Source organism: Toxorhynchites rutilus, chromosome 2 (assembly GCF_029784135.1).
Source record: "Toxorhynchites rutilus septentrionalis strain SRP chromosome 2, ASM2978413v1, whole genome shotgun sequence".
NCBI classification, from domain to species: domain Eukaryota; kingdom Metazoa; phylum Arthropoda; class Insecta; order Diptera; family Culicidae; genus Toxorhynchites; species Toxorhynchites rutilus.
Window position 1 is genome coordinate 93,387,969 of NC_073745.1, and position 26,259 is coordinate 93,414,227.

At 35.5% G+C, this 26,259-nt stretch overlaps 1 protein-coding gene across 1 annotated transcript in view; it reads right to left on the reverse strand.

Annotated features, from left to right (window-relative positions):
• Positions 1–20,351, reverse strand: part of LOC129770631 (homeobox protein six1b) — an 81,228-nt gene extending 60,877 nt beyond the window's left edge. Inside the window, exon 1 of the mRNA XM_055773591.1 lies at positions 19,428–20,351. Coding sequence (XP_055629566.1) covers positions 19,428–19,745 — 318 coding nt within the window. The 5' untranslated portion in view covers positions 19,746–20,351. The remainder of the gene's footprint in view (positions 1–19,427) is intronic.
• Positions 20,352–26,259: the final 5,908 nt, after the last annotated feature.

Below are 26,259 nucleotides of genomic sequence, written 5' to 3' on the forward strand. Positions count from 1 at the left end.
TTAACGTTTCCGGTATCGTGGCCGCATAGTCCTTGCCAAGATTTTTCTCAACATTTGCTTTTAACAACTCAATCCGAAGCGGAGATAACAACTGAGCCCTTTTTACCATTTCTTAGTCCATTTATATTAAATCCCTTAGGATTAACATTTTCTTTCAATAATTTCCGCGTTATATCCGATTTCTGTGTAGTTTTCGGCTTAATGATTAATATTTTATCCCTGGTCAATGTATTATTTGTGGTGTTCTAACTAACGGAGTCATCAAAGTGATTATTTCCGAAGCCATTCTCATTCAATAAGAGACAAGTATCGCACACAAAAACAGCGTTTTTAATTTTTCTTAAAACGTCTATATTTTCACGCGCCGCGTCAGGTAAACATTCAATGTGCATTGTTTCATGGCACTTGCCATAACATTCTATCGCTTCTGAATGAGGTTCTTCGATCTTTTCGTAGCATCTAGTACAGATATGTAATCCCATTTCTGTACAGGAAATCCAATTAACGTTATCAATTATCTTTGATTTGAATTCTATAACGTTGCTGTAGAATCATTCAGTACTGAGATATTATTGTATGAATGAAAAAATTTTGAATTCGTATTTGATAATAAATAGTTCAATAAATAATCATCGAAAAACAGTTTTGGAAACTCTAATAAATTCTATACACCCAGGATTTTTTTACGCGGAGGATAGAATTTTGTTATCATTTGTCGCGGTACACCACAGTAAATATACTTTGAGTATTTTCTCAAATTTTCATTTCCAAGCCTATTGAGAATGGGGAAAAAAAAGAAAACCCCATTTTTTCACTATAGCTCTTAAAGTAAACAATATAGGAGAATTATCTAAAATATGTACTATTTTTTACATTTACAAAAAAAATAATTGGCAATATCTAAAGTAAATATGTTTTAAATATATTTTAAATTTTTGTCATATAAAATAGAAGTCATATAGAAATTTTAAAAAATTAGCCCAAGAACTATTTTTGACGAACTTTGTGGAACATCGAATTTTAGTGAATTTTCGAAACTTGGAAATTTTGTATGTTAACAATCATTTTTAGCCATAAATCATGAATCCTAAAGTGACCTAAAACAAAAAAGCTCAAAATCAATAAAAAAAACAAAAAAGCAAATATCAATCTCCTTCTAAATGCATCTCCAGAATATTTAAAAAAAAATATATTTCTAATTTATTGGCTCTTTTAATATGCTTATCGTGTTATAGGTACAAAATTATTTTTCGAGATAAGCGTAAATCTCGACGAGTAATGCAAATTTAAGACATTTGCCATCAACAAACTTTTTTAAAACCCCCGATTTTCGGCAATTTTTCGTTTTTAAAAAAAACTCAAAGGGCCTGGCCGGGTAAGGAAGTAAAAAGTGCCCCCAAACCAAATCACTAGCCGTATGGCAAATATTGTAAAGGATATTAAATAAGAAATTTTGGCGGTTTATTTGAACCCCTATCTGGTTTGACGTAGGATCTATAGTGAAAAACGTACTTTTCGTTAATTTCACGCCATCCTCAAAAGATCCGAGATAAAAATTTGAAAAAAATACTGAATGTGCATCTTACTACGATGTATCAAAAAAAATTATCAAAAAAAAATTTCATCAAAAATTTTAGTACTAAAAAAAATAATGAAATCTTGAAAATTTTTTTTTTGGGATTTAGAGATTCAGTACTACTCTAATTCATATTTTAATGTGTTTCTACGGCTTTTCTAGATATGTGTGATTTTTTTCAGATTTTTTTCAGTGTTGCGCGGTATCAAAAAATTTTTTTTTTATGTTTCCAAAGAGTGGTTAGGTAAGGGAGTAAAAAGTGCCCCCAAACCAAATCACTAGCTGTATGGCAAATATTGTAAAGGATGTTAAATAAGAAATTTTGGTGGTTTATTTGAACCCCTATGTGGTTTGACGTAGGATCTATAGTGAAAAACGTACTTTTTCGTTTATTTCACGCCATCCTCAATAGATCTGAGATAAAAATTTGAAAAAAATACTGAATGTACATCCTACCATGGTGTATCAAGAAAAATTATCAAAAAAAATTTCATCAAAAATTTTAGTACTAAAAAAAATAATGAAATCTTGAAAATTTTTTTTTTGGGATTTAGAGATTCAGTACTACTCTAATTCATATTTTAATGTGTTTCTACGGCTTTTCTAGATATGTGTGATTTTTTTCAGATTTTTTTCAGTGTTGCGCGGTATCAAAAAATTTTTTTTTTATGTTTCCAAAGAGTGGTTAGGTAAGGGAGTAAAAAGTGCCCCCAAACCAAATCACTAGCTGTATGGCAAATATTGTAAAGGATGTTAAATAAGAAATTTTGGTGGTTTATTTGAACCCCTATGTGGTTTGACGTAGGATCTATAGTGAAAAACGTACTTTTTCGTTTATTTCACGCCATCCTCAATAGATCTGAGATAAAAATTTGAAAAAAATACTGAATGTACATCCTACCATGGTGTATCAAGAAAAATTATCAAAAAAAATTTCATCAAAAATTTTTGTACTAAAAAAATATTAAAATTTTGAAAATTTTTTTTTTGGATTTAGAGATTCAGTACTACTCTAATTCATATTCAAATGTACTCTTACGGCTTTTCTAGATTTATAAATATCTTCAAACTGTTTTTTTTTTCAAATATCTAATACTAAAAATAAAATGAAAAAAAATACACAGTACAAAAAAATGTTATAGATTTTCTGGCATTTCGAAATTTTGAAAAAAAATATAACTTTGAGACCACAAATTCGATTTGTTTTTTTATTTTAATCTTTCAATTGAAAACCACGAATACAATAAAATAATCGATTTCAAAAAAATAAAAATAATAATGCAGACGATGAAGAAAATTATTTTGTGTCACACAATGCTCTTAAAAATTCAGGAAAAATTACGCCACATGTAGAAAAAAGACACATACGAACGCATTTAAATAAAAATTTGAGCAGGAGTGGGTCTCAAAGTTATATTTTTTTTTTCAAAATTTCGAAATGCCAGAAAATCTATAACATTTTTTTGTACTGTGTATTTTTTTTCATTTTATTTTTAGTATTAGATATTTGAAAAAAAAAACAGTTTGAAGATATTTATAAATCTAGAAAAGCCGTAAGAGTACATTTGAATATGAATTAGAGTAGTACTGAATCTCTAAATCCAAAAAAAAAATTTTCAAAATTTTAATATTTTTTTAGTACAAAAATTTTTGATGAAATTTTTTTTGATAATTTTTCTTGATACACCATGGTAGGATGTACATTCAGTATTTTTTTCAAATTTTTATCTCAGATCTATTGAGGATGGCGTGAAATAAACGAAAAAGTACGTTTTTCACTATAGATCCTACGTCAAACCACATAGGGGTTCAAATAAACCACCAAAATTTCTTATTTAACATCCTTTACAATATTTGCCATACAGCTAGTGATTTGGTTTGGGGGCACTTTTTACTCCCTTACCTAACCACTCTTTGGAAACATAAAAAAAAAATTTTTTGATACCGCGCAACACTGAAAAAAATCTGAAAAAAATCACACATATCTAGAAAAGCCGTAGAAACACATTAAAATATGAATTAGAGTAGTACTGAATCTCTAAATCCCAAAAAAAAAATTTTCAAGATTTCATTATTTTTTTTAGTACTAAAATTTTTGATGAAATTTTTTTTTGATAATTTTTTTTGATACATCGTAGTAAGATGCACATTCAGTATTTTTTTCAAATTTTTATCTCGGATCTTTTGAGGATGGCGTGAAATTAACGAAAAGTACGTTTTTCACTATAGATCCTACGTCAAACCACATAGGGGTTCAAATAAACCACCAAAATTTCTTATTTAATATCCTTTACTATATTTGCCATACAGCTAGTGATTTGGTTTGGGGGCACTTTTTACTCCCTTACCCGGCCAGGCCCTTTTGCAAATATTTTGCATAGGGTATATTATCATTCAAATCAACATTTTGCAGCAAGTTTTGAATGAAAAATCGAGATAACTATTTTTATTGGTACCCATAACCATACGTTTCGTCTCGTATTCCGAAAAAAAATAAGTCCCAGAGCGTCGATTTTTGAAGAAAATTTTTTTTCGAAATGACACTAGATCTCGACGTTTCATGCAATTTTAAGACATTTGGCATAAACAAAAATTCGAATACCCCGATTTCCTTTACTCCCCCCTTGGGTGATTTTTCGATTTTAAAAAACTCAAACTTTGACCGCTTCGCGCCACCTTCCCTCAAGTCCGACTGAGCTGATATTTGGCATAGGGTGTTTTTTCGAGGTGGTGAACATTTTTTATGAGGTGACTTTTGGAAATTAGAGATGATTATTTTCATTGGCACCCTAACGTACATATTCACTACCAAAAAACTAAATTTCTAACAATCAAAAAACAAAAGGGGGCTCATCTCCATCTAAAGCTTGTTTCTGTTGTTTGTCGTGACGTTTCACCTATACACACGTTGCAATGGGTATACACAATTAAGGGTAATCCAACAGTTGATTGTTTTAATAATCTAGAGAGTGACCGGGCTAAGACGACGAAGTCTGAGAATTTAGGCGAGGTAGAACTTCCCAGTTTACTCTTCTAGATTCATAAACATGTGTGTTTGGGATTTTGTGAAACATGGATATATAGAAAAAAGAACAATCCATAGTTTACATTTGGAAGGCATATCAGTAACTGATATCAAAAGATTGAGAAGTTGGACCAGGCGTTGTTTTGTCTCTGTTCCTGATGCAGTGATGAGTAACAAATTGGATGACAATGAACTTTCCATCAGTTCCGGTGAACTTTTCTAAAATTGTTAATATCGTTTCCAGTGCCGGTGTTCTACAAATAAAAAGTCCACTGTCGGTCCGATGAGACCCAGGCGAACCAAACGTTCAATTTAGTCCCCAGGAACCGATGTTGAGCTCAGCGGTTAATTGCAACGAGGAACAGTAATTCTGCTATTTTAATTTCTACTACCCATTGCGAACCACCCTAAGTGCTTACAACCCGTTAATCACATTCACACACACTCATCGGCTGTAAACTCCAAACAACGCAAACGCAGTATGTGGCCATGTGTCAGCCAAATGATGGGCTCAGGATTTACTTCCAATGTTTTGGTTATTCTTCTTATTTCTTTTTGCACTCTGTCGATCTGAGTCGGTTTTTTTCGGTGCTTCATCCAGTCAAGATCCATTCTTCGACTAATTTCGTGCAGTTTAAATGCTCTTTTATTAATAAACAACAACCATTCATGCCCGGGAACGGCCGCTTTGAAGGAGGAAGACTGAGCCAGTGGAAGAAGGGATGGAACCGAAATGCTACGGCAGAATACTTTCGAGAAGAAGGATGGACAAAAAAGAATTGACACTTCTGCTAAGTGGAGAGGTTGTTGACATGTACACAAAAGGGCCGAAGTTCTTTGTGCTTAGGTTTAGAACGGTAAAGGATTGAGATTATTTTTCTTGTTCCTTTCCAATTGATTTGCATTCAAATTATAAGGTTCTACAATTATAAAATTAGGATAGAACGAAAGAGAAATTAATATTTAATTTAAACACGGTAAGATCAGAAGTGGCATCGAAAATAAAGTAGCCGCACAAATACTCAGTTTAGCTTAACGATAATTATGCATTTGGTTGAAAAAAAACCTATTGGATTAAATGTATAAGAATGAATCGTTTGATACTTTCGCTGACTGCATCGTGTGATTCTATGACAATTCCTAACTCGTGAGAAAAAGAAAAAACCCAAAACAGGCGAGACAAAAAAATGCGTGAACGAAGTGGCCATCGGTATCACCATTTTATCTACGATGATTTCTCAGGTTAATCAACTGAACACGATCTAACCAAGAAGATGCTATCGATCGCGCATAACTCATTCTGTGTAATTGCTTGCCACAAGACTTCCTTGGGCAGCAGATGATCAAACCGGTAGAAGCCTAATAGACCCACGCAACATTTAGGTAATGGTAGGAAATTTTCCGAAAATTATTTTCATCGCTTTCCACCTATAGGCCTTTTTCCGTATAATTTCGAGAAAGAATGAAGTCGGTGAAGCGTGCAAAACCAACATCTCGCTGATGACTATATGATGGGTTTTCGTTTTGAACCAGCGGGCCCGGCTGCCCGACCGGGTTGATGTTTTGATCGAGTGAGCTGCAAAATGTGTGTAATATGATACGACCAACCATTTGGCGATCATCGCCCCAGTCTTGTTTATTCATCGGCTCGGCCAGCTTCCCATATGTGCAGAACATACGTTTTATCTTGTCCGTCTACTGTGGAACCGAGTAGACGACTATCACCGGCCATATCGTAACGGTTTTGCGGGATGCGAGTGTGTCCGTTTGGAGGAGTGGGAAGCTGAACAAATGCGCATCGTTCCAATACATGTGAACAATGAAAACAAATCATAAGGCTGAAGCTGTCGAAGAAATATTTGTTTTATGCATGCCACCAAGAAAAGAACGTCTCAGCTATGAAAGAATTATCCATCTTCAATTCCACGAGAGTACAGAGTCTTTCAGATTAAACGTCGATGGTAACACTGCATTCCCCACTTCGGCACGATAATATTCGGCTACTTGTTCAGTCTGATCGGTTGGTTTTTAGTGTCAAGATGTACAATTTACAAGAACGTGTATTTTTAGTGAAATCGTATTACTCGAGTAACCGAAGCCTCAATGAAACTTTGTCCTCTTATGGTAAGAATTTCAACATTTCTCGTCATCGATTACTTCCGCTGGGGATACGTGAAGGAGAGTTGCTGTGTTAATAGGCCACAAAATTTGGAGGAACTTAAAGAAGAAATAACTCGGATTTTCAACAGCATTGAAGTCGTAATGTTAGAGTTGTGCATGAAGAATTTTGTTCGCCGCTTAAAACGCGTTATCGAAAAAGGGGTGGTCACATCGAAAATATCCCAAACGAAGTTTTATTTTCGTTTTTTAAAAATTAAATCGGTTCACTTTCGTAGATGTTATTAAAATTTGATGCGTGAGCGTTCAATCTGAAAGACCCTGTAGAATATTTTCTATTTGACAACTTTATTTTTAAAAAGTCTCTATTCTTATGTGTACTATAATCAATTAAGTCGTTGGAAAAATCATTAATAATCTTCAATCTTTAAAAGCTCCATGCTCAATTCATTCCATGGAGGAGTCTTATGTCTCACACAATGATAACGTGTTAAATATCTATATGTGATGGATGTTTTTATAGAGGATTTTTTTTAAATTTTCGATGTGTGTGCCATTTTGACAGCTGTCATTTGTTTTGTTTAGTTTGTTTGCCATTTTATCAGGGGATAGAAAATCCGAGCGAAAAGTGGGGTCTGATTTGTGGTTGCTCTAGTGTAAAAAGTGAACTAATTGTACACTCTAAAAATTTAACTGTTCAATATTTTCCCGCGGACGCTCAGGAACACACATTTTGGCGATCTTACCAGGAGAATTAAACGTCATATAAATCACAAAAAAAACAAATGCAATCAATAATTAGGAAGACAAAATCCAAATTATCTGCAAATGTTATTTTTTTCAAAAAAGACTAGCTGACTTGGCTTTAATTTGATATGTCGATCATCTGAATAGGTTCAGTAGTTAAAAAGTTATGAGTTATTGAAAACAAGTCATATTTGAAAAAAAGGGAAAAATTTACTTTTCGGACCACCATGATATGGAAATAGGAACCCCAATAAAAATTCAAGATTCTAATATTTTGCGATAAGAACAAAACTACCAATTTGAACGAAAATATCTGAGAACCACTTTATCGGTAGTGGTAGTTTTGTTCTTTATCGCAAAACATTAGACCCGTATTTTTTTATTTTTTCAGTAGGGTGACCATTTCCATTTTAGGGTTGTCCGAAAAATCAACTTTTTCCTTTTTTCAAAAAATGACTTTTTTCAATTCAATCCATAACTTTTGAACTACTAGATCGATTCAGATGATCGACATCAAATTAAAACGTATTACCTGGTCTTTCTTGAAGAAATAAAACACCTACAAAAAATTCGAATTCTGTTATAAATGTTATTATTGATTGTATTCGTTTTTTATTGTTTTCATAGACTAGGGATCAAGGGCGCTATATTTTTTTTATATTTTTCACATAACATATCTCGAAACCAGAAAGGCGTTTCTTTTCGTTTTTGAGTTATGATTTTTCGAAGTTAACCGATGGTCCAAAAATCATTTTTCTTTTTTTATCCAAAAATGACTTTTATTTATTTATATTTATTACTTTTGAACTATTGGACCGATTCAGATGATCGATATTTCAAATAAAAGCCAACATTTTTCTAGATGACACTAGATCTTGACGTTTCATGCAATTTCAAGACATTTGGCATCAACATTTTTTTTTTTCGAAAACTCCGATTACCTTTACTCCCCCCTTGGGTGATTTTTCAATTTTCAAAATTTCAAACTTTGACCGCTTTGTGCCACTTTCCCTTAAATCCGATTGAGCTGAAATTCGGCATAGGATGTTTTTTTCTCAAACTAACTCAAAAACTAAAAAAACGCCTCTCTGATTTTTGGATATGTTATGTGAAAAAAAAAATCAGCTTTAAAATAAAAATATGGCACCCTCGGTTCCGAAACCATATAAGCTATAAATAATAAATACAATTTTTTTTATCCCATTTCATTATTTTAGGCTCATTAGCATTTAGCTGTAACAGAGCCGAATTTTAATCGCGTACATGTCACATGTTTATCAAATCTTACAACATTACACAGAACATTACACAGTTGCCATTTACACAGTTGCACATTAACAGAACATTACACAGTTGCCATTTTTCGGCGTAAGAGTTTTCCTTCTATTCTTCCATTATCCAGTTAGACCGGACAGCGGAAACAGTTGATTGATCGATCATTGTTGAGAGTTATTTATAGAACAGCAGCCCGATGTTTCTTGTAGAGCAGAGCATGTGTATGGATGAATCGATCTTATTTCGATCTCCATCGCTGATGATTGCTGCATGGACGTAGCTATTCTGTAACAAAAATCGGTAACAAAAATGGTCAATGAGGGCCCTGAGTTTTGAACTCACGATCGATCGCTTACTAAGCGAACGCGCAACCAATGTGGCTACGAAGACCCCCAATAAATACAATGAATAATTACGGAATAATTACGGTTAACTTTGAAAAATCATAGCTTAAAAACAAAAAAACGCCTCTCTGGTTTCGTGATATGTTATGTAAAAAATTCTCAGCTTTCCCAAATAAATATAAAGAAATATAGCACTTTTGGTCCCGACACCATGAAAAATCAGTAATAACGAAAAAAAAATTCTTTTTTTTTTGCATTTATGGTATTTTTTCAAAAAGGTCAGCTAATTGGCTTGAATTTGATATGTCGATAATCTAAATCGGCTCAGTTATTCAAAAGTTATGATTTTTTTGGAAGTCAGTTTTTGAAAAAAAAGTGGAGAAAAATTGACCTTTCGGACCACCCTAAGATGGAAATGGCCACCCTAAGAAAAAATTTAAAAAATAGGATCCAATGTATTGCGACAAAGCACAAAATTTCCGTTTTCCGCGAAAATCTGTGAACCACTTGGCATGGAATAGCTGATAGTATACTTAAATAATACCGTTTATAACGATATTGCGATGTTTGTTACACTGATATGCAATTTTACTCCTCAGTGTTATGTAAAATGTATAGAATTTACGTTTATAATACTACATATAGCGATATTACGACGCTCGTTATACCGATAAACGACTTAATCCAACAATGATATAAAAAATAAAGTTTTTGCATTTTATACGATTTTAGGTACAGATACCTACTTTGATCGATATTTTATACGATTGTGATTTGACACGAACTCATATGTGACCTAGCATGACAGAAGTTATACGATTTATTGTTTGCTGGGAACGTATACCAGGCAGCAGTAGTTCGTGATTTGAATAAACATAGAACTTAAATCAATTCATTATTGCGAAAAATCGTATTGCATACTGTGGAAAATCATTCAACAGTAAATCGTATTAGATCATAAATAAGAATATAGTTTATGAAATTGTGAATTTAACACATCAAGATCCGCTATGTACAGTGTCGGCGTCTGGTGGTGATATCCATTTAGGGAGGCGAATTAATTTCTAGTAGAAACTCGAAGGCAAACTGTTGAAATGAATGCTTGAATGCTAAGAAGAAAGAGAGTAGAAGGGAAAATAAAATCATACATGCACTCAGATTGAGCCTATTTTGACTCATTCGTTATTTCGTTCCGCAGGATTCTTTTAAAGGAGTATTCATGAATTGAATGTTGTTGTCCACTCTTTGTTATGTTAGGTTCACTCACAGTCCCGAGTGAAGAAGGTAGGAGAGTTGAAAATGATTCATCGTATAATCTCACGATTGCTTGTTGCATTCTCTTCGCAATGATTATTCCAAGCAGATACAAGAGAGATTTATAATTTGGTGAGGAGAAATGAGTGAGTGAACTTTTCCATGCTTGATGCCAGATAACTGCTACTTGATCATCCAAACAACTGGCGTTCGAATTCCATTGGAGCAATATTCTTAATGATAACCACCACCCATCTTGAACATTTATATCCCCCTCCCACTAAAAGTTAATTAACTAATTTCTAATTCTATAAACATCAATGTTGTCATATACACAAATGGCAATTGATGAGACTAAACAGTCTACTCAAATATTTTCAGCCATTTGTTTATTTTCCTTTGTCTTTTGTTTGTTATATATACCTGGGTCATGCGAACACAATCGAATATATTAGGCTGTCAAAAAAGTCCTGCGGTATTTCCGCGAGGTGTCGTTGGAACAAGTCATCGAACAAAACGGCGCATATTTGTCTTAAAACAGATGATTGTAACTAATTTTATGAACAAATTAAAATTCAAAAAAAAAATACCGCAGGACTTTTTTGACAGCCTAATATTTTTCAAGTGCATTTAGCTTGAAAAAAAAATCTTGCCACTTTTTTCCCATGCTGCCTGTTTTCCCATGCTGTCAAACGTTTCTCATACAAAAGGAGAGAACATTTTCGTGACTCGGGCTACGTTTATTTAGCTTTTGTGAAATGTGAGATTTTGGCGATATTTTTCAACGACAAAATGAATTAGTATGATTAATCTGGTATCACAGTTTTATTTGGTATATATTATCTAACAAACAAAAAATAAATTGGTGCCAATTGGACTGTCCCCTGAATAGCAACCGGTTTGTTGAATCCTTGCAGCCAAAACCTTGCAAACTGGCGGGAGTTCTGCAAGTTTTACTAGTGGACCGATTCCAACCAGTTGTTTTTTTACGCGATCTGCGACATTTTTTGTAAAAAAATGCGTCTTTACCTCAAAAGATAAAAACATTCACCAAAATATTATTTTTCAAAATATTGAAAAATACCTACGTGCGATAAGAGGAAATTTATTGGAGGATCTGGGAAAAACTATTTCATCAAAACCGGATGGACCGTTCCGGAGGTAGAACTCCCACCATTTTGCGAAATATGGTTTCGAGAGAACACGTTTGGTCTTCCTGTCACTTTTTTGTTGTCAAAGTGGACTTGCGGTCTTCTCTAGCTGCTTCGGACACCGCCCCTATGCTCGTTCGATTCGTTCTTTATCCAATTCTCGCAGTATTCGTTACACTCCGGTCCAATTTTAAGCTTAAGTTCTTTCATTTTTTCCAAAACGCATTGTAGACCATCATTGAAGTTAAAGGTTGCTATATTTGATGCAATTTCCAAAACTTTTGACTTTTGGTTGCATGCATCGATATTGCAAATCCACCGCTCTGGTCGCGCTAATAAGCGAATCTAGTTGTTCGAATCTGTGATGCACATAAGACCAATTCAAAAATCAATCTAGATATATCCACCCATTATATTGGTAGCCAGGAGGATATCCATTCCCGTAAGCAAATGATGTATACGTTGTGCGCATTCTTCACGCAAAGACTTAGGTCCACTAATTGTCTTGTAGACATCCCAGAGAACATTGTAGACCACATTTTTTTAATTTTTGCAAGGTTCCATAGTATACTACCACTTAAAACGTACCGGAATTTATATATAAACATAAACATTGACAGCTTTCCTCCTTTGAGACACTTTGCGACGAGTGATTTGTATGGAGTTCAATTGCCGTAATATTATCATGAATGGATTTACTCCTCAATGACAAATTTTCCAAATTAGCCGATTTTTTTACGAAAATCATGGTTCTGAAGCGAATTTGCTCAGCAAGATCAAGCTGTTTGAAAAGGATGTAAAAAATTAATTGAAAAATCAAGCATGAAATACACTCTAATCTCAGAATTAAGGCCGAGGGCGATAACAAAATAGTGCAAACAGTGATACAAATTGCGTCAATGGTTTTCTAATATTAACATAAAAACCCAGGTTTAATTTCTCAAATCTGCCATTGAGTGAAACAAATGGCCTAAATACATATCTACGCCGTGAACCCATAATTCACGCGTTGCTGTCTCAACATGACGCCAAAAATCACACCAATAGTCTGACAATTAATTACTCTCCGTACTCATGCCTACCCTCTCATAATGCCACAACATCGCACCAAAAAAACTACTCAAAATTATTCGAATTATGATCGTCTCTGCGACCATTTGTCAGTGATATGTTAGCTTTGTGACAAGTTTATTAGCGTTTTCTTTCATAACTGAAAACCGAAACGGCGACAACAGCAAAACGGCTATAACGAAAGCTTGTCAGGAATGCCATTGGGATGCACTCCTGAGCGCTCGTTATTACCGTTGTTATTATTCCGACTGTCAGCCATTAATCCGCCGTTCGCACGGTGTCGCGAGACGGAAAGATTTGTGATCTACTTCGGGCGGGAGCTCATGCTCTATGTTTCTTACAATTTCCACCAGAAGTGCAGCTAGAACTGTGCCGTACAGTTCCACGGAATGGTCACATTCTTGGGACGAGTAGTGCAAGAAGCGGATGCATGTGTGGTTTTCCCGGCGCACATGCTCGAAGGAAGTGGAAGTACATATTTTGCGTTATTTAACGCTCCCTAGAGAGGTATTTGAGTTGCTGTGAACGGCAAGGCAAAAGTGTCCCACAACGGACCGAAAACAATTTTCGGTTGATAGAGTCTATAAAATGGCTCGATTTATGTGGCTTCCACATCACAAGCGCAAGCAACAGATTTGAAGTCTAGTATATTCATCTCGCTGAGTCGTTTCCAAGAAACGAAACAAGAAAAAAATAAAACACAGATAAGGTGATAAATTTCGCTCCATACCGATGCACACCCGTAGGAATGTTTGTTTCTATCGTTGTCATTTCCATATATCACTGAATGTTTCTCACCAGGTGATCCCCAGACGCAACAGAACCGTCCGGGCGACAAGAGTCAACAAATTAACCATCGTGTATTTTTGGTATTTTTCGCTCCCGAGAGTGCGCCGTTTGGGTGGTGAAGGTATAGCCCGGACGGGGAAATGGTAGCGGAGAGGAATCTAAATTTTACATATTTTCATGTTGTGTTTTTTTGGTTGATTCATATTCCTATATTTCCTCTTTTAGTTGATTCGTATAAATCGAAACTGTCAAAATATTGCTTCAGCCTGAGTGAATGAATAAACTTTGGTTTTTATAACAAAACACGATTAACATGAAAAAATCGCTGCTAAGTGTTTGAAGAACCAAGTGCTCGACTTGCAACTTACTTGCGACATGGGATAAACAAAATTTATATTTATCCCAACATGATATTGGAAATATTTATGGAATTGATTTTAAGGAAATGGCTATATCTCGGTTGTTCCTTAACAGATTTTGACTCTCCGACCAGCATTAAACTTGTAATTAAGTAAATATGAGACGCACTCAAGCTAACAAACCCAAATTGATAGATTGATTGGATAAACAGTACATGCAGTCAAGTATATAGAGTAGTGCGGGGCAAAGGTGCGCAACTAACTGTTGTCGTCCAATAACTCTTGAAATAAAAGCAAATAAAATTAAATTTGCTTACCAAATTGTAACTATATATATTACCTTCGAAACGTAGTACAAGAATTTTTCGAGTTTTGTTTGTAGTTAGACAAAAAACCTATTTTAATACAAAATGGCAAATGCGTACATTTGCCCCATAGAGGGACAAAGGTGCGCACTTATTGAATTGTACTTCTGAGGTGACTTATAACAAAAATAAATGCTTTCTCATTACCAATGAAATGATGCTTCATTACCAGAGTGTGTAGGCACCATCCAGTGTGGAGGAGGGGGGTGCTGTATTATGTTTTATGGGTGGAGATGAGTGGGTGTTATGGTCGAACATACCACGTGGAAATTATTGGGAGGGAGGAGACTGACAATATAAGATATCTGAAAATGTCCAACATTTGAAACAGAATTCTTTTATATTAAGAAACTAGCTGACCCGGCGAATTTCGTCCCACCCACAATTGATATATTGATATAAATCATTTCGAGCACTCAAGTTCCCACAGAAATTATTTCAATAATAATAATACATAATCTATACTCGCGGTATATAATTTCTTTTTTGACATATAAACCTGATGCAGATTAAGACGCATCAATCCTGATACTGACTGTTTAAATCCGTTGCTTCGTTGTTGAGTTAAATCGTGAGGACGGACACCAAATTATTTTTATTAACATAGATCAAGTTTATAAATACATAGTTACTTTCACTTGATTTATTTGAAACTCATTGTTGAAAAAAAACCATTGTAGTTCATTGTGAAAACATAAACGTAAATGAAACATAACTATTACAGAATTGAATTCGTGCTGGAGGTTGTTGATTTCCGCAAATTCAAACGCCAGACGATGTACATCTTTGAGAGTCATACCATAGAAAGCTTTGTCCAGTGCTCTGCAGTGGTCCGCCAAATCCTCAGACTGCTCACTCGTAAATACTTGTCTGAACTGCCCTAGGTGCTCGCCGGCACATCCCTGAAGAAGTAGAAATGTCAATAAAAGAAGAGACTTCGAGACTCTCTTCCGAAGCCTCTGTCGGGCCATTTGAGCATTTCTGGAGTGCATTTCTTCAAATCAATTTTCTTCTTGTGGGTCCAGTTAAAAATTTGGTTGAAAACATTTTATATTTTTTTTCAGAGCAAAACTCTAGTGAGAACTTTTACCCCACAGCCACTGCGCACCTTTGCTCCACAAGCAATTTTTGAACTAATCGATTTTTTTAAAAAAAGCTCTTGAACTTTTTCACAACTTTCAGACTGATATCACACACAGCGGCTCACTCAACGCGGTTTTTTTTTGCAGCTGGCATACACTGTTACTAACTGGAAAAATTAGGGGGTGTCGGTTTTACTCTGATTTTCCCTACCTATTAATTAACTCTCTTTCTCGCACACCAAATTGCTATCTCTTCCATTTGTATTTTTTTCGTATTTCAAATACGACTTTTTTCAAGAAAAAATGTTATATGCCAAAGTTATGGTAAAAATTAATTGATTATTATAGGTACAGTAGAATAAAAATCGTGATTTTAGAAGATTTTCATTGAAAAAACGCCAGGAATTGTTTAAAATTATATTGACGCCAAATTAAGAATGATAGAAGTTGGGTGTCAAAGAACATATTGTAGAGCTATTAGAGAGTTCTAATTTGGTTGATAGAAACAATCATGTTTATTATGCATTTTTGGGGTAAAATTAGTAATAACATTTCAAAAACCACTTATTTCAAAGTTTGTTTTCTCCCAAAATATTATTTAATTATTTATTTATGCACTATTTTAGGTGTTTTACAACTATATCCTGTACTAAATTTTCTCATCTTTCAAGTGGAAGTAACAGAATCCTCCTACACAGCGTACTTTTTGAAGTAGAGCCAGTTTAAGCCAACAGAGCTCGAAACAAAAACGAAATTGGATAACTCTGTTATCATTGAAATTTTTGACATATGCGTAGAAGGATTTTTTTCATCAAATATGATCCTCTATTACGTTCTGAAAAATTCCGGATATGTGTTTCTTAAGGAAATGAATCAAAAATTTAATTGTTAATTAAAAAAAAAAACAAAAAAGTACATGTGTATAAAACAAAAACTTTTTTTTCAATCGATTATATACAAGATTCGATTATATACAGAAAAAAGAATTTTGAGACGGTATATAATCGAGTCTGTCCTGTACCTCGCAAGGAAATTGGAATTGGAAAAAACGACTCTCAAATAAATGCTCATTCGTACTCATGAACCAAAAATAGTGAATAAATTCGAGCTCACATGATTTGCATCTGGCAATACCACTGTGTGTGACAACTATCCTAAAAAGGGCAAGCTGCCACTACAGTCAAGAGGTACTTCAGTGGTACTTTTACACAATATTAATGATATTTTGATTTTACAGTTTTATTTTAAGATAACGTATCGAATGTTTTTTTTACAATAAATTAAATAGAAGCTGAACGTTGTTTTGCCATATAATTTAATTCAAGTGGATATTTCGGTTGATAAAAATAACGAATATATTTCAAGATAGTTTGTATGTTATCGATCTGATCTGTGAAATTCATCTAAAAGATGATTTTTGTTACCATACACTGGTAACTTGGGCAATAATTTGAGTGCTGGAGACAACATTATAGAATCAAAATATGGGAATCATAATACATGCATGCACCTACGAAATGAGGAGTGTTCGAATAACTTAATGCAAACTTAAGAGAATTATGTCAAAATCAAGTTGCCCAAATTTTCATCGTTCACATTCATTTCAATATCAAGTACATGGCTTAGTTTTACAGCATTTGTATCCGATGTTTCTGTTTCTTGTCTACTTTGTTCGTTGTAGGTGGACCAACCATAATCAACAATCAAAATCAATGAGCAGCAAACAAAGATTTGTAGAATCGTGATTTTATCTTCGAAGGTTAGAATTCTAAAACAGCCCTAAAAAGTATACCGTATTTTAGGAATGTTATATTTATTGTGTAGTGCACCGTATCACATGTATTTCAGTTTACTTTTTAGGTGGGTGTACTTGTTAAAGAAACAAACGTTTTTACTTATTACAGCGCCCCTAGAAGTTTTTTCCTATGTGCTCCTATGGCAACATCGATAACATCGAGAGTATATTTTTGTCATTCCGTAAATCGAAACTAAAAGAGAAAAAACAGAAAAAAAACTCTCTTGTCACTTGGTTTGCATGTAAGCTATCTGAAGCGTTGAATTTACCTTGAAAATGCTACCGTGTGATGCTACCTTAAAAAGTATAAAGAATCATTGACAACGATTCGGAATTTTTAAACCAAACGTCAGAGTGGATCTGTCGACCAGCAACTGCGTAGGAATTTCATGAGGACCTTCGAGAGCAATCCAAATGTTTCGGATCGCGATTTGGTTGAAAAGCTTGATGGCGCCTGCAGTACAGGGTGGATAATTCGTCTCCGGGAGGTATTAACTCCCCAACAAACGATCAAACCGATGCTTTGAACAGAGTATTGTGGCCTGATACGCCCTAAAGCTGTACGATCAGCTGGTGACCAAGCTCGACGGGAAAAATAAAAAAGGATGGTTTATTTTCATTTTAAATTCATTTTTTATATTTATGGGTTGTTTGAGTCGTATTAATGCAACAAAATAAATTATAAAATGGTTTTCTTCTAATCCTCTGAATTGTATCGGTACAAAGCTTTTCGCTTTCAAAATAGAGTCTGTATTTGTGGGGGCCAACCGATTTCCGTACTTTATTTTGTTGGCTGAATGTTATCAAAAAGGGTCTTACAAACGACCTTAGCAATGGATACAAAAAAACGCCTTTTGACATCCAACAACTGGGAGCAAGTTATATCTGAGTCACTTAATTTTTGCCCCATAAGATTCGACTTGAGTAGCCTGAATTCGTTATCCAAGCCTTGTCTATTAACTGCTTCAACGAATTGAGGAAATTGGCATATCAAATCATTAAGGTTTGGTAGCTTGTTGAGAATTTGGGGATATATCAAGGCCGCAGTTTCGATAACCGGATCGCTGAAATCAAATCACTTTGAAATTTGTTTCACGAGTTCAATAGAATAAAAGTCACAACAAATCGAATTGAAGGTCAGCTTCCTAGCTGCATCCAATATTTTTTCAGCTTCGGCTTCTCGATACCAACGTAAACATCCCCAAGCTTCTTCAGAAAGTCTTCAAAATCTTTCACATCAAGGTCACATCAGCGAATCGTTGCACGTAGCTCTCAAAACATAAGTTACTCAACATGATTAATAATAAACATACTTGTATCATTATGAAGTTCGCTAAATTGAGAACTTTCTCATTAAAAAGTGCAATTGACTTTATTGATGAGCGGCAGAACAAAATTTAGGAATAGCATAATCGATTCATTCATCGGATCGTTTAAATGAATCAATATACGATTGGCGGATTGGTTATGGTCATGGAACGAATATTTTTTTTAAGAATAGTTTAAGTACTTCAAATCACTCAAGATTTCGCTCAACAACTGCCTCCAACGAGAGCGTTGCGCTCAACTTTTCCATAAATCAAGGTATCTATGTATGCACTGTAATAAATTTAATATTTAAAATTGAATTGAAAAAAAATCTGTAAATTGTGTATTTTTACTAAAAATCTGTAATTCTGTATATACAGATTCTGTATCTGAAATTTGGCGAAAAATCTATAAAATACAGAATATTCTGTATATGTGGCAACCCTGCGCATACGTCTTAAACGACTTTTTTAATCTTTGATGTGTGGGTCGTATACGTCCCACGCAGTCTGAATAGAAAATCTTCAAAAATTGCTGTGGAACGGAACGTGTTAAGAAAAGGCATATGAGAAATGGATATATGTAATTATACATGAAAAAAAAAATATAAGTCGACTCATCTTTTCTAACTGGCAATCACTAGAGATCAACATTGAGGGGAAAAAATCTATTACTCGATAATGGTGTTTGAACTTGGCACGTTCGGTCGAGGTGTGTTCCAAGAAATCTCAACTAAGTTCTAATAAAAATTTACCCAACTCAAATTACGATGAAGTTCTCTTAGGAGCATTAGTGCCATTTAACATTTCTCTTGCTTTAATGGCACTACCTTTTTTCTATTATCTATATAACGAAAGATTCAGATTTGCGTTGACAAGTGAAAAGAAATGATAAAAATAAAATAATATTTCCCAACATAAACATTCAAACAACACTTATGCAGTGAACAAAATCATTTTAAACGGAATTATAACTATGTATTTTATGAAATCATTTCCTGGAGTAGTACAGATACAGTAGTATGAACTATGTAAGTTGATTCTATTTTAGCTCAATTTCATAATATGACAATCAGGAGTAATAGTAGTAAATTGTAGAATCTTTCGCAAATGGGTAAACAATAGAGGACCAATATGTCAATGAATAGAATAAATGACTAAGAACATACCTCACATACGCACGCAACCTGACCCTGTGTGAATCCGAAGCTGGGTAAGGCTTCCCGGTCACCATTATTTGTGCCACCATTCTGACCCATTAGATCCAAATCGTTATCATTATTATTGTTGTTGTTATTGTTGCTGCTGTTGTTGTTGTTATTATTATTATTATTACTATTCAAACCGCCTCCACCAGCGTCACCAGCGGTTCCACCGGTCATTGCCGCTAAGACCGCTGCATTCGCGTTCTGTGGACTGAAAGTTGGGGGCGTTTGTTTGCTCGCCGCCGATAGCTCATAATAATCGCTGCCTGGGTGCTGCAACATCTTGCTCACTTCAGCTCACTTCGTTCTTATCACCCTCAAATATGCGCTTTGATCGCTTAATTACACTTTTCCCGTCGTAACACAGACAACTGTGTCAGAGTAGAAGCCGAAGTGATCAGCACACGCGTGTTCATCAACGAATTGCGCAAAACACTTCCTTTTCTTTATTTCTTTTTGTACCGAACAGATGACACGTTCTATATTTGATTCCACTAATTTACTTCTTCAGCCACTAGTGTTCCCTGCTCCACAGACTATACGGTCAAAAACATACTCATCAAACGATCTGACGTGCCTCTTCGCCAAGCGCTAAAAATAGCGCAACACACAGGCCTTCCTTTAAATCGCCGAAATACGACACTATGTTGATCAAACCCACAACATTCTGTCACAAAATCCGTCGGCGAACGACGCGACTGTGTTCGAGAAAACAGCGCACAAACGCAACGGAAAACCATCCGTTCAGTCGTAGACCCGAAATGCAAAGCAGCAAAAAATCATCGGACCACATTCACAACATTGCACACTTCTTCCAGGCCTTCCCGAAACTATTGAACTTTGCTGCATTCACAAAATACCGGAGCACTTCTTCCGTATTCCACGAACGATCGCCACAGACTGAGATCCTAAGAGTTGATCTTCGAGGCAGTCCTTTCGTGGGGCAGACGCAGCATAGACCCACGCACATCCACACACAGGCACTCACCGAGCGTCATCGGATCGTGTTCATGCTGAGTTCCAGCGGTGTGCTTGCCCCTGTGTGTATATGTTTTGCGCATGCTTCCTTCGACGGGGGGCGTATTTTGTTCAAAAAGGGGCGGCGCTTGCTTCGATTGATTAATCTTCTCGTGTCTGCTTGACAAAGAAAATTATACACCACGAAGGCTCGGCCACGTTGGTTGGTGTTCTCTTTTTGTGATAATGGTGCTTACCTGTTGTGCAATCGTGTGCTTTCTTGTTCTGACAAATAGCATTCGAGCAAACGTTGCGATGGTGGGTTTGGATTGCTCACAAATGATAAATCAGTGGAGATTGGTATCGCTCATTAATTACTAGCGTTTTTTCGCACAGTGAAATAGTTTTTACGAACATTTGCCCCTGGACCTGGAAAATTTTTAATTGCTTGGAGACAGAAACGAATATACCGGGTGATCGGTTTTGTTGTTCGGAAGATGAAGTAAAAAGGAAAGAGTCAAGGATGAAATTGTAAAAGTAGTTAGACTGTGCCATCGAATTATCGTTATCATCAAATTCAAATATCTGCCACGTAACCGCATGCACGACACAATACTTTTAAGGGAATTTCGTTTCTGATATCCCCCAATTGTTTGTTTCCAGTTCTTCAAACGACAAAATTTTATCGAGTGTGCATTGAGTGTACAAAATCTATATAAGTATACAGTGACGAAGATGAGTTCGGCCGTTGGTTACACACGATTATCCCTAAGGTTTCGACGAGTGCTTGGTTTAAGGGATTGAATGTCGGTCGTGATTTCATTCGCGTGATATCTCGGCTCATGTCCAATCACTACAACCTAAACGCGCATCTCTATCGCATTGGGCTCGCAGCAAACAATCTTTGTGATTGTGGCGATGGCTACCACGATATCGAGCATGTTGTCTGGTCGTGTATCCGGTTCCATGCTGTTCGCTCTCAGCTCTCTAGAGCACTGAGAGCACAAGGCAGACAATCGGATATCCCCGTCCGGGATATCTTAGGTAGCCGTGATCCTGATCTTCTGCTTCATCTAAACCTGTTCCTCAGAAACGCCGATGTCAACGTTTAATGATGTTTCCTTCGTTGTGTCCCTGTTTCATATCCCTCCTATCCGATCGATAAACTTTTACTTAGTCGCGGCAATACATACACACACTCTTTACAGATACACGGGCCAAAGGTTGTGCAGTCCACTGATGATTCAACAAGAGCCAAAGGTTGTACCGCTCATGATAACTCTACATGAGCTAATGATTGCGCCGGCTAGTGACCATTCTATCCTGGATTCCTCGAGTCGAGAAGACGCACCACGCTAGATATGGGGTACATACTAGGGGAGCGTTGCTGATTAATGGTCAGCTGCATCCCAATAGGAAGTATCCCGTGTCGGGCACACGTACAGAGCATTGGAGACAGCAACATCCCAATTACGAGAACACTTGTAATACTAACCTCGAGCCGACCGCGAGTAATCGGTTACATATTACTCACATAGATAATAAGAAAAACTGTCAAAATATTGAACTCCGGCCCCGTCAGGCTAACGCCATATGAGCCTTGATAAAAATATATATTTTGGAAAAAAAAAATACAGTGACGTCTCGATTATATCACGCTCAAAAACAATTTTCGCGTGATAAAATGGAAACGTGATATATTCGAAACATCCTTTTTTTTTTCAATATGTATGATTTAAACATTAATTTCCGTGCAACATGCTAAATTTATAGTAAAATATTTATTACAATATTCATCACATGGACACGTAAAACAACACAGTATAACATGATATAACGAAATTATAGCTGCAGTGCTTTTCTCATAGCAATTTCTTTTGTTTTTTCGAAGACATTGTGTGAAAGACATTGTAGCTAAATTTAAGTTATTTTGTTCTTCCCATTATATCGTATTATTCAACTTTTGAATTGAAGTTTCGTATGAATTTCATTCTGTTTTTCAGAGCTGCTATTTTCGGTTGATTGCTGTAACTATTCTTCTTTTTTTCTTCATCTTAATTTTCCCTAACATCGGTATCTTCATCCTTTTCTGATGGATCATTCACTATACCGATAATTTGGCTGTCGGAAAGTTGTGTATAAAATATTCTTCCTTCTTCGAGGTCCGGCACCGATATTTGATTACCAGGATCAGTAATCATAAATATGGTGGATACAGAAATCCTGCCTTCATTAACCAAATTCATATTTGTTTTGAACCACATAAAATTGCTTCCAAGATTTTGTGATTGTGGTTGACGTGCTGCCAATATTCAAATTGCTAGATCGTTGAATGTTATTTTTTTCAGTGCCTTGTCCAGTATTTCTGAATTTAGCATGATTGACATATCTCGATATATTACTTTTATGTTTTGAATTCGTCCCTGCTTCATCATTCTGTTGACGTTGGACAATCTTTAATTAGTCCATTGCCAGAGGAAATTCATCTCCACAAGCAATGGTGCGTAATGCGGTTATCTATTATCGGAACGCCCCTAGGTTGTAAAATTTTTCGGGAACTTCCAGAACAAACTGATTTTAGAAGCATTCAGGAAATAGTTTCCGCTGTGAAACATCGAGGGTTTTTCGTTTTTCTAATTATCATCAATGGATGTTTATGAGTACCAGAAAAATTGTAACATGAAAATTATCCGGTTTTTGTCAGCTTTTATTCATGCGACGCCTTTTTTTCCTACAAGCGAATTAACGTTTGTCTGGTAATCATTTTGAAAAATAAGGCAGATTCGTTGCAATTATATACCTGATTGTTCAAATTTTTTTTTTGGAAATTATCCATTGCACAAACTTTAAAACTAAGACGAGAATCGCTGAACTCAAACGACGCGAATACTATCAACCACCGCAGCCTGGCCTGATGTTTTTTTCCATTAAAGTAAAAGTAAATTTTCCATTAAAGTTTAAACATTAAAACTATTCTACCTTCAGCAGCATATTTCAATTTTCTTATAGTGCTTATAGTCAAAACATACAGTTTCACAAATAAATATTTCTACTTTAGCATTCTTGTTGTATTTTTTTTTTCATTAGCTTACATCACCTTATTATCACTACACAAGAATAAATCTATTATAAAAAAAATTATGACTGTCTCTTCCACGGCTCAAATTGGGAAATGGCATTGGTCGTGCGTCTCATTTTACACAATCGAAGAGAAAGTAGCTCAGAATTATTAATTGTTTTTGATTCTGAACTTATGAAAATAATATGCTTTCAAGATTTCAACGAAATATGAGGTATACGCTACCAATCCCTCAGTAAGAATGTTTCCATGAATATGGCTAATCACAATAGACGGCATGAATGCTCAAACATATTTTTTCTGCTTAAATTTCACTTTTTGTTCAATAATTCAACAGCAGATTTAACTTTTCAAATTATTTCACCTTTTTCGAAAAACGTGATAGAAGCGAAACATTTTCAGTGATAAATTCGAGAGCGATAAAAACGCCCAGTGATATAATCGAGACGTCACTGTATAAGCAAACCTGAAGCATCAAAACAGATGTATATTTTAAGGACATGGATGAGAATTAATTGAAAATTGCATTGATGAGACAAATCCCAAAGATGCGAAGCCACATATCTACATTCTGCATATATTCAAACTGCGGAAATTTAATTTAAGTTTAAAAAATGTACATCAGACGAAATTCCTGTTTCAAAGAGTACGAAAATTGAAAACGACTGAACAATCGACATTGATACAATGAATTTTGCAAAATATTATAAATACAATAGTAAGAATGAATTGATTACTCCATCTAGCCATTAAGATAGGAGTGTATCATAAAGATGATTTACTTTATTTAAATATTGCATCAAAGCACACACTTCAACGAAATAGGGATAATGTTATTCAACAAAAAAAACGAAAATATTCGATATGGTTGAACACCTTTCCGATATATCTGAGTTAAATGAATTCATGTTGTATACACACACAATGAAGAATATCTCATCCAGATGAAATTAAATAAATAGAGTAACTCCACGCAAAATCAAGCTTTATATCTTAAAACACTTCAATATTTTGAGGTGTGAATCTGCGCTGGAATGTACAATTCACATAGTAGTGATAAAAACCTTATAGTTTTTTTTATAGATTTATGTCCGCAACAAATGATGTTGCATGATGAAAAATAAATCGTGATAACTGGCGATTTCAACATTGATTGGCAGAGCATTCGAGATCCGTTGGAAAAAATCAATCACTCAAGCCACCTTAGACTCCGGTGGCTAAAAAATTCACCAGAACTACAAGAATAACTTAAACGACTTTTGTTTTTCTTTATCAATATTGACAATGGTGTCGTTAAAATGATTAATAGCAGCACAATATAAGATCATGGAACAACCGGTATGACTTCAAATTCTTTTGATGTTGATTTTTCAGAGATAAAACAGAACAAATCATGATATTTCCAATGTATTGAAATCTGGTTTATGAGAGAAAATAATTCCGACAGGAGAACGAACTTCTCTCCAAGAGGTTGCCAAAGATCTTGAAGAAATACTTTGCTCTTCAATGAAACAGTGACAGGAAATCTGGCATTCCAACAATAAGACAACAATAAAAGAGTTGAAAACAAGGCATGGCGAATATTCCAGAATACCCGAGCAAAGATCCAACAACCATCGTAGTGAAATAGTAAAAAAGTGAAACCATGAAGTGTTTTGAAAATGACGAGAAACCGGAAAGTTTACAGAAAACGTTTTCCCTCATGGGGAAGTGTAATTCCGCACAGTTAAAAGTGCAGGCGAAATGATCAACCACGCATCAGTATAGACAACCAGCTTTGGCCATATTTGAACCTATTTCTTCTACATAATCGAAGTGTGGCAGGAAACCATCTAGGCGGAAACAACAATAGACTATCGAAAGGATTTTTTATGACTCCACACCACTCGGTACTCGTCCAGGTATTCGAGGTTATAAAATTGATCCCGTCGTCGTGACGATCCAGCAGTAGAACGCTCAAGAAAAACGGTTATCGCTACAAAATAAGGTAGGGCGACAGCAACCACGAAGAACTGAGCCGTACACTTTACATTGACGATCTCAAGGTCTTCGCCGATTCACGTCAGCGTCTAGGCTATACGGATTGTCGAAGACACAAGTAGAGACATCGGCATGGAGTTCGGCCTAGATAAGTGCCGATCTGTCCACTTGCGAAAAGGACAACTTACCGAACCTGGAGACTACGAAGACGAGTTTATGATGGATCATAGTTCGTGGCGAATCTTGTAAACATCTTGGATTCCGGAATTTTATTGGGATTTGCCACTCCGACATCAAGACGGAGCTGAAAGAGAAAATTCTTGAATCGAGTGCACTGTGTCCTGAAGACCTTCCTGAACGGTAGAAACAAGGTGCGCGTGATCAACACTTCCTTCGTGGTTTCTTGCTGGCAGTTCAGTTATGGGATAGCCAAACGGAGCAAAATTAACCCAGAAGATCTCGAGAGGAGGATGAGGAAAGCTTTCTGAAAGGCAGAAAAGTACCATCCCCAATCGGCAGTGTATGAAGTGACACTAGCACCCAAAAAAGAAGGACTTGCAATCGTCGACCATTCTGAACTATGAGATATAGAAGTACAACAACTGCGCGAGCACTTCACATAACGAATAAAATGAAATTTTACCGAGTTACGTCAATCCTGAAGACAAATACAAAATCTAGCTCTATAGTTTTTGTGCTCCCGTGGCCGAGTGGTTAGCATCATAATTAACATGCCGGGTGTTCGGGTTCGATTCCCGTTCTGGTCGGGGGAATTTTTCG